This window comes from Giraffa tippelskirchi, chromosome 10 (genome assembly GCF_054371585.1).
Source record: "Giraffa tippelskirchi isolate mGirTip1 chromosome 10, T2T-mGirTip1v1.2.pri, whole genome shotgun sequence".
Classification (NCBI taxonomy): Eukaryota; Metazoa; Chordata; class Mammalia; order Artiodactyla; family Giraffidae; genus Giraffa; species Giraffa tippelskirchi.
This window is the reverse complement of record NC_137284.1, coordinates 10,851,737-10,864,625: the sequence shown is the minus strand read 5'-3', so window position 1 is coordinate 10,864,625 and position 12,889 is coordinate 10,851,737. Positions and strand designations below refer to the sequence as shown.

The 12,889-nt window shown below is 56.6% G+C and overlaps 1 protein-coding gene across 15 annotated transcripts; it reads left to right on the top strand.

Moving 5' to 3' along the window:
- The first annotated feature begins 151 nt into the window (after positions 1–151).
- Positions 152–12,464, top strand: TKFC (triokinase and FMN cyclase). 15 transcript variants are annotated; one of them, XM_081536732.1, is made up of 20 exons: positions 189–453; positions 1,583–1,698; positions 4,170–4,359; positions 4,646–4,785; positions 4,907–5,025; positions 5,313–5,423; positions 5,498–5,679; positions 6,952–7,030; positions 7,311–7,400; positions 8,017–8,051; positions 8,128–8,212; positions 8,304–8,393; positions 9,034–9,150; positions 9,474–9,593; positions 9,770–9,907; positions 10,874–10,980; positions 11,086–11,189; positions 11,306–11,339; positions 11,446–11,535; positions 11,904–12,464. In XM_081536732.1, the coding sequence occupies exons 6-20, from the start codon at positions 5,330–5,332 to the stop codon at positions 12,063–12,065; spliced, it is 1,527 nt and encodes a 508-aa protein (XP_081392858.1). In that variant the 5' UTR covers positions 189–453; positions 1,583–1,698; positions 4,170–4,359; positions 4,646–4,785; positions 4,907–5,025; positions 5,313–5,329; the 3' UTR covers positions 12,066–12,464. The 15 variants fall into 15 exon arrangements, with proteins under 15 accessions (XP_081392861.1, XP_081392852.1, XP_081392862.1 ...); XM_081536740.1 differs by having other exon boundaries at positions 9,474–9,599; positions 9,776–9,907; XM_081536735.1 differs by lacking the exon at positions 4,907–5,025 and having other exon boundaries at positions 152–190.
- The last annotated feature ends 425 nt before the right edge of the window (positions 12,465–12,889 follow it).

Genomic DNA, 12,889 nt, shown 5'->3' with positions numbered 1-12,889 from the left:
AGAGACACGTTGCAGGCCAGAGCGGCTAGGGCGCGGGGCATCACGGGACGGCCTCACCTGGCCTCTTGGAGGACTCAAGGCGCCAGAGACGGCCAACCAAGGGAAGCCCCGCCCCCCCGGAGGCCCCGCCCGTTTCCTACCGCCGGAGCTTGGAGTACCCGGATGAGGGCGCCCCGTCGCGAGTCTTTAGGTACCGGTGGCGGTTACTGAAAAGGCTGACCCGGGCGAGAGCGGGTCGCAGAGGTTCGCCGACTCCTTCTTCCCCGGAGCTGACCCGCCGACCTCATCCGTAGTCCGCTCCCCTCGCCCTTCCCCAGACCCCGTCCACACCCCCTTCTTAGCTCCAGGAGCCCTCGGGGGCTGCTCCCTATTTTGGAACCGGAAGATACTGCAGAAGCCCAGAGAGGGGAGGAAGGTGACATCAATTTGTGCACCTCCCAGGCTAGAACCGAGGTTCGTACCTCCCTCTCCCTAGTCTTCCCAGTGTCTCTGAACCCAGCCCTGCCTGATCCTGGAATGACCGAGCATTCCATCTCACCTGGCGGGCATCTGGGGGAGGCACTTAGACTGTCCCTTCTCTCCTTTGAACTTGTGTTTGAAACTTTGTATTTCAAGGCCCCAGCAGGCCACTTCTCCAGCAGAGTTAGTGCCCCTGTGGTTTGTGCAAACTGAGACCTCAAACACGAAACCAGAATTTCCCTGGTGAGAATTTAAGTGACCCAAGATGCAGTCAGTTGGCCCTGAAGCTTGAAGCCACTCCACATCAGTCAGGCTCTGCAAGGAGTAGAAGGAGAACCACGTGGCTTGGAGCACCTGCCGCAGCAAGGCTGTAGAGGAAGCTGCCCCCATTTTACAAATGAGGAAGCTGAGGCTCAGGCAAATTGGTTTACCCAGAATCCCCTAGGAAATCAGAGGCAGAGCTAGGTGCTGAGGCTGGTAGGGATTCTTTCCATTGCAGAAAGGTGCCGTGAGCCCAAGACACCTCTGAACCTGGCTGAACCGAAAGGAACTAAAAGGTCTTTGTGATTTACATATGTGATTTCCCACACCCAGGACTTTCAGCCTTGACTTTGGAGGCACTGAATTTATCAGTAGAAAGAACACAGGATTTGTAGAGAAGCTAAATATAGGTTTGAATCCTGGCTGTTGTTGGAATGGCCTTGGACACATCACAGAGCTCACTGGGTCGGTTTCCCAGAAGGAAAATAGAGTCACAGACTCAGCCATCTCCTTCCTGGTGAGGTGCCAGCACTGACAAGAGCAAGTCTGTGAAGATCTTTAGGAACGTATTCACTGCATGTGTGCTCTGTGGGTAACTTTGCCCCTAGGTGATAAGGTGGGCACCATTCCTGAGAGTAAGGCAGACGTGTGCCCAGCATAGATCTATCAGTGTTCTGGCAGCCAGGTGCAGAATGTGAACCTTGGTCAGCCCCAAACTCTTCTCCATCCCCAGCTGACATTCTAGAGTTTGGACTTAGATCAGAGTCTGGGGAAGCTCCCTAATGACCAGGGCGCTGAAAGCATGACTGCCAGTAGGCTGCAAGTGTCTTCAGCAGCTCATGTTGTTACCCACCTCTTGCAGATTCTGCTTGCCATCTTCACTGTGCTCAGACCTGTTTGCACCCACGGGATTGCCCATCTGCCAGAAGCTCAGTGAGAAGCTGTGAGGCAAACTTCCTTCAGAGCCTCCCCATCATGGTGAGTCCCATGAGGGCCAGGGCAGAGGAAGGGCACTATGGGCTTGGGGCAGTAGGTGTTTCAGCCCTGGGCATGTTGCAGTTCCTCACTCCCTGACCAAGAGATGCTGCTGCCTCCTGAGCTTAAGAGAGAGAGTTATCCTCTGTCTCAGGGCCTGACTTCCCTTCACTTCCCAGCTGGGCCCAGCCCAGTCTGTGGCTGCAACCTCTGAGTCCCTCCAAGGCCCACATGGCCCTGGTCTGGGTCATGCATTTAGAACATTAACAGCTACCTACTCTGTAATAGACACTACCAGACACAGGAGTCCGAAAGAAGGACCTGTTGTGTCTTTCTGAACCTTGGGCATGTGTGGGCTTGTGGGATCTACAGTGCAGGAGGCTCAACATGCCCCTCGGCATGCCCCAGGCTCATTTTAGAACTGATCTGAAGCAAAACAGCCCTGGGAAGTTGTTGTGAAATCTCTTAGTTGTGTCCAACTCTGTGACCCCATGAACTGCAGCACACCAGGCTTCACTACCCTTCACTATGTCACAGATTGTGCTCAAACTCATGCCTGGGCAGACCTGGGTTCAAATGTCAGCCTACCACTAACCAGCTGTGTGACATTTTACCGAAACATGACCTCTCCGAGCGTCTTTCCTCATCTACAGATTAGTCGGTGGGGTGTTGACCAGACTAGGATCTAGGGGCCTCCCACATTTGCCTGTGGGAGGCAACTTTCCTTTCTTCCTCCATCCCCTCAGGCCACTGGGAGCCACGGATGGCACTGGCCCCTGACCTCTCTTCTGGCTCTGGTCTGGGAATGGTTTCAAATCCCAGGCAGGGCAGACTGTCAGGGATGGCGAGGGGACGCATTCTCAGAGGATGGTGGCATTGGAGGCTGGGCTTGGAATTGAGACCCACTCTCAACTTCCCTGGTGGCTCAGATGGTAAAGCGTCTGCCTACAATGTGGGAGACCTGGGTTCAATCCCTGGGTTGGGAAGATCTCCTGGGAAAATCCCATGGACAGAGGATCCACGGGGTCACAAAGAGTCGGACACGACTGAGTGACTTCACTTTCACTTCACTCAACTTCATTGCATATTCCAGTCCCTGGCAGGCTCTGGGAGCCACAAGCCCATGCCTTCACTCTGGCAGAATGTCTGCCACTCTCAGCCTCCTTTCAGCCCCTGGGGAAAGCAGCATGATAAAGCCAAAATGGAACTAGCTTTGGAGCCAGGCTGACCTGGACTCTTGCTGGCTTTGTGACCTTGGGTAAAGTCATATAACTCTGCCTATTTCCTCACTGGGCTAATTTTACTCCATAGGGTTGTTGAAAGATTGAGTGAGATGTGCTTGAAAGCGCGTAGAATCAGGTCTGGATCTAGAATGAGGTCTGACTCACTGCCCTGGCCCACCCCCGACCCAGAAAAGGCCAGAGTTTGCATGAAAGAACCAAGTTCCAGCCGACTTGGGAAAGGCTCAGCTGCAGGCTGCCCTCAGGCCACCAGGGGGCGCTGGGAGCCCGGCCCTCTCTGATCCTAATTGACACCAGTTTCACTGTTTGGGACAAAGGCAGGAGCTGCACGCAGCGATTTCAGCCAGCTCCGGCTTTTCAGAGCTGGCAGTAGAAGGGACTGCTGCTGCTGCTAAGTCGCTTCAGTCGTGTCCGACTCTGTGCCACCCCATAGATGGCAGCCCTTAGGCTCCCCTGTCCCTGGGATTCTCCAGGCAAGAACACTGGAGTGGGTTACCATTGCCTTCTCCAATGCATGAAAGTGAAAAGTGAAAGTGAAGTCGCTCAGTCCTGTCCGACTCTTAGCGACCCCGTGGACTGCAGCCTACCAGGCTCCCCCGTCCATGGGATTTTCCAGGCAAGAGTACTGGAGTGGGGTGCCATTGCCTTCTCCACAGAAGGGACTGCTGCTGCTGCTGCTAAGTCACTTCAGTCGTGTCCGATTCTGTGCGACCCCATAGACAGCAGCCCACCAGGCTCCCCCGTCCCTGGGATTTTCCAGGCAAGAGTACTGGAGTGGGGTGCCATTGCCTTCTCCACAGAAGGGACTAGCTCCCTTTTATTCAGTTCATTAAATCCCCATTTTGCTGAGGAAGCAGATGAGTGTGGGCCCTGTCTGGCCCCCTCCCCTGGGACAGGAGCCCCAACCTGGGGCTTCTACTCCTTTGACAAAAGGCTGTTGGGCCCCAATTTTTTTTGTACAGAGGACCCCAGCTCCCCCATTTTCTTTGTATCAAAGCCATTCTTCAGGATAAACTTAAAGCCACAGGTTAGGCACTGAATAAAAAGTCACAAATTACAAAGTCATAGAAACATCCACCAGATAAAATGATGCCTAATTCAAGGAACCGCTGTTCCCTGCAGTTCCTGGGCAAGTGTGGGCCAGGGGTCTTAGTCACAGCAGTGTGGCTGGGCAGGACTGGAGGGTGTCCCTGGCAGCTACACCCAGAACCTCCTCCGGCTTCTCTCCCACAGACCTCCAAGAAGCTAGTGAACTCAGTGGCAGGCTGTGCCGACGACGCCCTTGCTGGACTGGTGGCCTGCAACCCCAGCCTACAGCTCCTGCAGGGCCACCGCGTGGCTCTCCGTTCTGACCTGGACAGTCTCAAGGGCCGGGTGGCCCTACTGTCAGGTGGGGGCTCTGGCCATGAGCCCGCCCATGCTGGTGAGCACCCTGGGCAGAGGTGGGGGGTGGGCTCTGGGCAGAGTGGACGGGGGCTGCTGGGAGATCTTTGGTGCCATGTGGAGGTTCAGGATGGAGCCCAGCTGAGAGGTGGAAGCCTGGCATTGGCTCTGGCTCCCCGCTCCCTTGAGCTGTGATCTGGAGCCAGGCCTGGCCTCTCTGTGCCTCAGTCTCTACGTCTGTAAAAGCACAAGTTTGGGCCAAATGATCTCTCAGGCCTTTCCAGCTCTGAGCGTCAGTGATTTCACCAATCCTCCCTGCCTCCCAGGCCCAGCTGACCTGCCATCTCCTCCTCTATGAAGCCTTCCTGACTCTTCCAGCCTAGAGCAGTATCCCTCTTCTGAATTCCCAGCCTGCATTTTCACATTCGAAGTGGACAGTCCTGGATTGTTTCCTATTTAGTGCCAGGCATGTGAACTTTCCCTGAGAGCTCAGGGATGGGGGTGGGGGGTGAGGAGGAATAGGGACCAGGCTTTTGTATCCTCTGTGTCCTTCCTGTCTCTGGTGAATTCATCCATCCATTCAGCAGACATTCCTGAGCACCTGTGCCTGGCACTGTCTGGCCACTAGGGGCGCAAAAGTGACCCAGACAGACAAAGTAGCAGCCCTCATGGAGCTTCTGTTCTCCTTTGGGGAGACAGAAACCAGGTAAACACACAAACGAAAGAGATCATTTCAGAGCATGTAAGTGAGGTAGTGAGGACAGGAGAGCAGGATAAAGGAACAGCGAATAGCTGGGGATAGAGTGAGTGCCTATTCAGTTGGGAGGCTGGGGAAGACCTCTCCAAGGAGATGAAAGATCTGTGGAGCATGACCCGGGTGCTCTTCTGCACCAGGCACATAGTAGGGCTCACCAGGGCATGAAGCCCTGAGCCCCAGGGCCTGCAGGCACAGGTCCCCACCCAGCATCCTCTCCCCACCTCTCTCCATCACAGGTTTCATAGGAAAGGGGATGCTGACGGGGGTCATCGCAGGAGACGTGTTCACCTCCCCGGCAGTGGGCAGCATACTGGCAGCCATCAGGGCCGTGGCCCAGGCTGGCACAGGTAAGCCTGGCCTGCAGGAGGGGCTGCTGTGGGGAGGACAGGCGCTGACGGGGCCCAACTGGCTGCTCCCACAGTGGGGACCCTCCTCATCGTGAAGAACTACACCGGGGACCGGCTTAACTTCGGCCTGGCCCGGGAGCAGGCCCGGGCGGAGGGCATCCCCGTGGAGATGGTGGTCGTTGGGGACGACAGTGCCTTCACCGTCCTGAAGAAGGCAGGCCGGCGTGGGCTCTGTGGCACAGTGCTCATACACAAGGTGAGGGTTCCTTGCTGGGACCCCAGCCCTCACTTTCCAGGCTGCACCCAGTGCCAGACCTTTCCAGCCACCTGTCCCACCCACTAGGAAGCCACTGCTTCCCTAGCGCTCCCTGATCCAGGAGGGCACCCCTATCCCCGTAACTAGCTCAGCCCAGGTACAGGCTTTCATCCTCCCAGCCCCTTCCCTGCCCTTCCCCTACCCGACCTTCCATCACCCCATCCTGTGGCCCTACTCCTAGGGCCTCCACATACACATCCTCCTCCAAGCCCCGCCCTTCCTGTCTTAGCCTTGCTTTGGTCTTGCCTGCTTGCACCCAGGTGGCTGCCGTTGCCTCCTCAACTGGCTCCTCTGCCTGCTTCCTTCCTGCCCCTCCCCCAGCCTCTTCCCCATACCACCCCAGAGGTGTCTTTTAACAATGTGTCTCTGACCAGGCTGTTCAGCTACAGAAAGCCCCCCAGGGTTCCTAGGGTCAGCGCAGGCTTCTCGGTCAGGTGCCCACCACGCTCTTGCCCCTCCTCCCTGGCTTTCAGGTTCCTCTCCCATTGTTCCTATGGTCTCCTCATGCTCCATGAACACCAGTGCCCTGTGCTGCTGGGCTGTGGCTCACCTTTGGGGCTTTGCTGATGCTGAATCTTTGGCCTTGACAATCCTTCCACTGTCCAACCCCCCTTTGGCCTGGCTAACTCCTGCTATTCTGTGGAGACCCACGCCTGCTATCTCTCCTTCTGGGAGGTTTGCCCTCTCACCACACCAAGGACCTCCTGCCCTCAGTGTTCCCATGACACCTACCGTGAACTCCATCATCAGATTCGTCACCTCACATGAACCATTCAGTCTGTGCTGTCTGTTTCTCCAACCCCTCCCCAGACCAAGTTCCTCCAAGGTAGGGACTATGATTTAGACCCCTTTTTCCCTTTTCGGCACATACTAGATGCTTGGCAAGAGGTGGGTGGGTGGCCAAAGTGAGCCACGATATATAGGCCATGGAGAAAGAACTCTAGGCCAAGAGTTGGGAAACTAGCCACAACTCGCAGTGTGACATTGAACAAGTCACCTCCCCTCTTTGGGTCCATTTCTCCATTTGTAAAGTTCCTCTGGCTCTGAGATTCTTAGAGTCCTGGCAGTTGCCCTAAATATGGCATGCCAGGTTGATGCGGCAGGATGAAGAGATTCCCTGTTCCCAGCTAGAAACTCAGCCCCAGCCTGTCTTCTGCCCACAAGTGGTACAGTGACCCCTTCCCCGTTGGGGGCCTGTCTCTTTGGGCGCAGGTAGCGGGTGCTCTGGCTGAGGCAGGTGTGGGACTGGAGGAGATCACAGATCGGGTGAGCGTGGTCGCCAAGGCCATGGGTGAGTGCCGGCTCAGGGCTCGGGAAGGGCAGGGGAGGTCGAGCCCCACCTTAGACCAGGAACAGGTTCCCCAAAGCAGCACAGGAGGCCTCCCAGGGGCTGTGGGAGGGTTTCCTGGGAACGGCGGCTTTGGGTGCCCGAGCAATGATTCTCTTCCTTCACTAAGATGAAGAACCTGGCAGCCTGTATCAGTGAAGAGACTTCTGAGGTTGCTGCTGCCTGGCTGATGCCTGATGCCAAGAGTGAAGCAGTCATCCCCTTCATACCTCATTTCTTGTAGGAACCCTGGGAGTGAGCTTGTCCTCCTGCAGCGTCCCTGGTTCCAGACCCACCTTTGAGCTCTCAGCTGATGAAGTGGAGCTGGGGCTGGGTAAGCTTGTGATCCCTTGGGCTCCCTGGGTTTTTCCAGCATTTTCTACCCTGGGAGCCATCTACTGGGTCCTCTCTGCTAACATGGAGCTGTCGCCTAGGGGGTATGAGGTTTTTTAATTGGGCCCCTGAGGCCGTTCTGGCCCAACCTGCCTGATTTCTACCAGCATTGCCCTCCGCACCCAGGGCTCCGTGTCCCATGCACCTCCTTGCCTGTGCTCCCACCATTCTCCGGTACCCATGACCCTGCCAAGATGTAGCCCTTCTTTCAAGGGCAGTTCTGGGGCCACCCCAGCTACAGGACTTCCCCTTTTCCTCCCCTGTGCTTCCAGAGTGATGGGCAGAGGCCTCATGTGGCCTCTCTGTGTCTGCCTCTAGTTAGGCTACTTCACTAGTTGGAAGTTAAGTAAAGCTCTGGCTCTCTCCACCACCAAGCCGTAGCTCCCAGAGAGCAGAGACTGTGTATGTTTCACTATTCCATCTGTGTCTCCCAACCCCACACTCCCCAGATACATGTGCCTAGCCTAGTGCTGAGCACTTAGAAAATCCTTGAGCAGAACACGCTGAGCGAATCCCCAGGCTCCGAGCGGGTTAGCAGTGCTTATGTCTGTCCACAGGGATCCACGGGGAGGCTGGTGTGCGCCGGATAAAGGTAGGTGGCCTCCCCGGTGCAGGCTGGCCCGAGACCGGGGCCCCGGACATAGCTCACTCCCGGCTCCCCGTGACAGATGGCGACTGCTGCCGAGATTGTGGCACTCATGCTGGACCACATGACGAGCTCCTCCAACGTGTCGCACGTGCCTGTGCAGTCCGGTGAGGGACTGTCCCGCGGTCTCCTCGCCTTGCCTCCCCCTCTGGGAATGGGGCCCAGAGAGTCTCACCTGGGCATCGTGTCCGCCCACAGGCTCCTCAGTAGTGCTGATGGTCAACAACCTGGGTGGCCTGTCATTCCTGGAACTGGGCATCATAGCTGACGCCGCCGTCCGCTCTCTGGGTGAGCCCCACACTGGAATCGGACCACCTGACCCCTGAGCTTCCTCCTGCCCGCCCTTTGAAGCTGGATGTAAGAAAAGCACCTGGGATAGGGCCTTAATGATGGTCCGGAGCATGGGCTGTGCAGTCAGTCAAGCCCGACTTAGATGGCCCTCTGCCACCTACTTGCCAGGAGCCTTGAGCCTGTTTCCTTGTCTGTAAAAAGAGGGTGGTAATAATAGCTGCCTTAAAGGGTTGTCATGAAGATTGTTGTTGTTTAGTCACTCAGTCATGTCCAACTTTTTTGCAACCCCATGGCCGCCTCTGTCCATGGGATTTCCCAGGCAAGAATACTGGAGTGGGTAGCCATATGAGATTTAACACACTTAGCGCAGGACATGGGACCTGGTAAGAAGAGCCCAGTAACTGAGACCTGTCGTTACTCATCTGCCCCCATAGAAGGGACACCTCCAGGGAATGTGGTCATTCAAGATATCTTTAAAGGACGCCCCGAGGAAATCTGACCGGCTCTCTACTGACCTCAGGGCCCCAGCTCCCAAAGTCCTTGTTTTTCTCTTACTCTGTTTCTTTCTCTGATGCTCCGGGGGAAACTGCCCAGAAGCACTTTCTTCCTCACACTCTTTTATGCTCTGGAACTGCAGAGGGCCGCGGGGTGAAGATTGCCCGTGCCCTGGTGGGCACCTTCATGTCAGCCCTGGAGATGCCTGGCATTTCTCTCACCCTCCTGCTGGTGGATGAGCCCCTCCTGGAGCTGATAGGTGAGACCTGGAAGCTGGGGTCAGCCAAGCCAGGGCTCCCTGGAGCTGGAAGGAGCCAACTTCATCAGGGCTGACCATGACAATTAGGACCCTGTGGAGAGGCCCTTTCTGGCTTCCCCAGCCTTCCCCACCTCTCACTCGATTCTGGAGGAGATGGAATTAGGTTCCCCCCCTGGGGGCCCTCATTTCCCACGTACACAGTCAGCACTCAGTACCCACTTACTGCAGTGGAGGGAACCAGGCCACCAGGTGGGGAGTCCAGGCCCTACTTGATCCCTGGCCAGCCGACCCGTCTCTAGGAAGAGTCATCTTGCTGTCCCCAGATGCTGAAACCACTGCCTCAGCCTGGCCTAACGTGGCCAAGGTCTGGGTGACTGGGCGGAAGCGGAGCCAGGCCGCCCCCACGGAGCCCCTGCCAGCCCCTGACTCCACTACTGCAGCAGGTAGGGGTCGTGCTCTTGGGGAAGGTGGCCCGGGCCTTTGGCCTAAAGGCCTAAAGGGTGCAGTGTGTGCAGAGGGGCGTGCAGGGGCCCTGGCACCCACACCTCCACTCTGGTCACGTTCAGCTGTGAGAAGGGCCAGCCAGGTGGGCCTCCTTCCTGCTGTCCCCCCTCTGCAGGTGCAGCCTCGAAGCAGATGGTACTTGTGCTGGAGCGGGTGTGCACCACCCTCCTGGGCCTGGAGGAACATCTGAATGCCCTGGACCGCGCTGCCGGTGACGGGGACTGTGGCACCACCCACAGCCGCGCAGCCAGAGGTTGGTGCCAGGACCCACCTGGGGCAGGGACAGGGTGGTACGGCACACCTATGTGGAGATGGAGGCATTTTGTGAACCAGAATGATTTCGAAAGCATTTGGAGTACTCACATGGGGCTGGCAACTGTTATTTTGCCGAAAGAGGTCGTCACAAACTTAGCATCCTTTTCACCTGTTTTCATAAAGAGATACTTCTAGCACTACAAATGTAGGAAGGTTGTTATCACAGAATAAAATCTTTCACAGTGAATAATAACTTTGAAAGTGAAAGTCGCTCAGTCATGTCCAACTCTTTGCGACCCCACAGACTATGTAGTCCATGGAATTCTCCAGGCCAGAATACTGCAGTGGGTAGCCTTTCCCTTTTCCAGGGGATCTTCCAGATCCAAGGATTGAACCAAGGTCTCCCACACTGCAGGTGGATTCTTTACCAGCTGACCCAACCACAAGGGAAGCCCGCATAATAACTTTAGATTATCCTAAAAGGAAACTTACGTCCTTTCTCTTTCTCAGCTTATCCAGACTAGGCAAAAGTTCTGAATTATCCAGCAATTATCTCGTTCAGTCAAGAAAAATATATTTAGTGCTAACCATGGGTCAGGTGCTTCCCTCAACTCTATGGATACAATAGCTAGCAAAACATTAAAATCACTGCCCTTGTGGCTTATGTTCTGGTAGGAGAGAAAGACCATTAACGAGGTAAATCAGTAAAAGACAAAAAAGAGGGAAGCTAGGAAGCATCATCGCCTGCTCAGTGACCACCAAGGTCCCTATCGGTGACCTGTCCCCACCCTTTTCCGGATGCAGCAGGACAGAGATGGAGCCGGGGAGTCTCTTCACGTTGGTTCCCTCAGCCTCTCCCAGCGCCCATTCCTCCTGCCTGGCAGCAAGGCCTGGGTACTTGGTTGGGGTCCAGGCAGACGGGGGGAGGGTCTCTGAATTCCTTGCCATCTCTCTCTGCCTGCAGCGATCCAGGAGTGGCTAAAGGAGGGCCCACTCCCAGCCAGCCCTGCCCAGCTACTCTCCAAATTGTCCCTCCTGCTACTGGAGAAGATGGGAGGCTCCTCAGGGGCGGTGAGTGCCAGCAGCCCCCGGGGGTGGAGGGCTGACACGGAGGGGTCCTGGGTTGGCCAAGGCCCCAGGCCAAACCCCTGTGCTCAGCATCCTGGTCCTCCCCAGCTCTACGGCCTGTTCCTGACTGCAGCGGCCCAGCCACTCAAGGCCAAGACTGACCTCCCGGCCTGGTCTGCTGCCATGGATGCCGGCCTGGAGGCCATGCAGAAGTGAGCCAGGACCCAAGGCCCCAGACCGGGGGGGGGCTGGGGGAGGTAGTTGATGTCACCCACCCCCAGAGTGGTGATTCCCTGCGGTGAGCCTCACTAGTTCTCTTTCCTGCCAGGTATGGAAAGGCTGCCCCAGGGGACAGGACTATGGTGTGTATCTGGCCCAGGCCTTCCCCCTTAGGAGCATAGAAGCCCTGAAAGCCACCCTCAGTGGCAGGGCCTGTCCTCAGCCCCTCTCCCCCCTCACCCTGTCCAGCTGGATTCTCTGTGGGCAGCAGGACAGGAGCTCCAAGCCTGGAAGAGCCCAGGGGCCAATCTGCTCCAGATTCTGACCAAGGCTGTCAAGGTGAGTGAGGCTGGGCCCAGCCACCCAGGGAGACAAACTCAGAACCACCAGGATCCCATCTCCGTGCGACCTTGAACAAGTTCATATCCTTTCTGTACCTCACTTTCCTCCTCTGACAATGGAGAATACCTATCTCAGAGGGTGGCTGGGGACTAGAGAGATACATAGGGCCCCAGCACTAGGTCTGGGACCTAGCAGGCCCTCAGCAAATGGTGTCCCCTTGTCCCTGCCAGTGGTGGGTGGGTGGTGACCTCTCCACCCTGGTGACTGTGCAGAGGGTCCTGGCAAACCTGGGGCCGCAGGGTCCATGGCAGGAAGGAAGCCTGATGGCTCCTCCTTGAACCTGCTCCCACACTCCCACCCCTCAGAGTGCAGAAGCCGCAGCCGAGGCCACCAAGAACATGGAAGCTGGAGCTGGAAGAGCCAGTTACATCAGCTCCGCGCGCCTGGATCAGCCAGACCCCGGGGCGGTGGCAGCTGCGGCCATTCTGCGTGCCATCCTGGAGGTCTTGCAGAGTCAGGGTGCATGAAGTCCTCCCTGTGCCTCAGGGCCTCTCTCACTGCTCTGCCCAGCAGCCACTGTCGCTTATGCCTTCCAACTGTCATCCTCCCCTGCCCCTTGCTCTCAAGACCTGTCCTCTACATTCAACAGGAACTCCTCAGCCAGCCTACAGATCCTCCACTGTAGAAACTGCAGGCCCAGAGTGGGTGTCAATGCATTTTCCCTCTTCGGGGAGGGGGCAGTCCTAGGGTCACCGGGCTCTGCCTCCAGTCAGTTCTGAGCTTTAGTGATAAGGCTTTTCCCTGGGTGGCAACACAGCCTTTAACTGGTGATGCTAATTTGGTTTTGAGACTCTCCATGAAAGATCTTCTGCACATGAACCGAGCCAGTGTAGAAAAGCCAGCCAATAAACCACACTGAAACAAAAGAGCTGTGCTTCCTCTGAAGGACCTTCACCCAAGCCTGTGAACAAGTGGGCCCACTGATGCCCTGAGGCTCAGAGCTCAGCCCCCATCTCCTCCCACCTGAGGCCCGAAGGCAGGTTCTGTGCAGGTGGGCCAACTCCACTGGGACCCCCCGTCTGTCCTTCCAGTCACACACCACCCCGGACGGGTGTGCTTTTCTCAGCACTAAAGAACTCACTGATTCTTCAGGAATCAAATGGGCAGGTGGGTCACCAAAAGGAAAACAAATCACCATACTCGTAAGGATCAGCAGTAGAATAGAAACTGCGTTCAGGCCAGCCCCAGTCTCCAGAGCCATCACTGAAAGCCCCGTGGGGGGACCAGGAGGGGCTGTGAGGTCAGCAGGGTGCCTGGTGGAGACAGTACAGTGCACCCCTGGCCCCTGCTT

Excerpts from the sequence above, each read along its gene's own strand:
- TKFC (XM_081536726.1), top strand. The coding sequence starts at position 163 with ATGAGGGCGCCCCGTCGCGAGTCTTTAG. Across the intron at positions 5,424-5,497 it reads CGTGGCCCAGGCTGGCACAG|TGGGGACCCTCCTCATCGTG; the intron begins GTAAGCCTGGCC and ends CTGCTCCCACAG. Across the intron at positions 10,981-11,085 it reads TGGGAGGCTCCTCAGGGGCG|CTCTACGGCCTGTTCCTGAC; the intron begins GTGAGTGCCAGC and ends GGTCCTCCCCAG.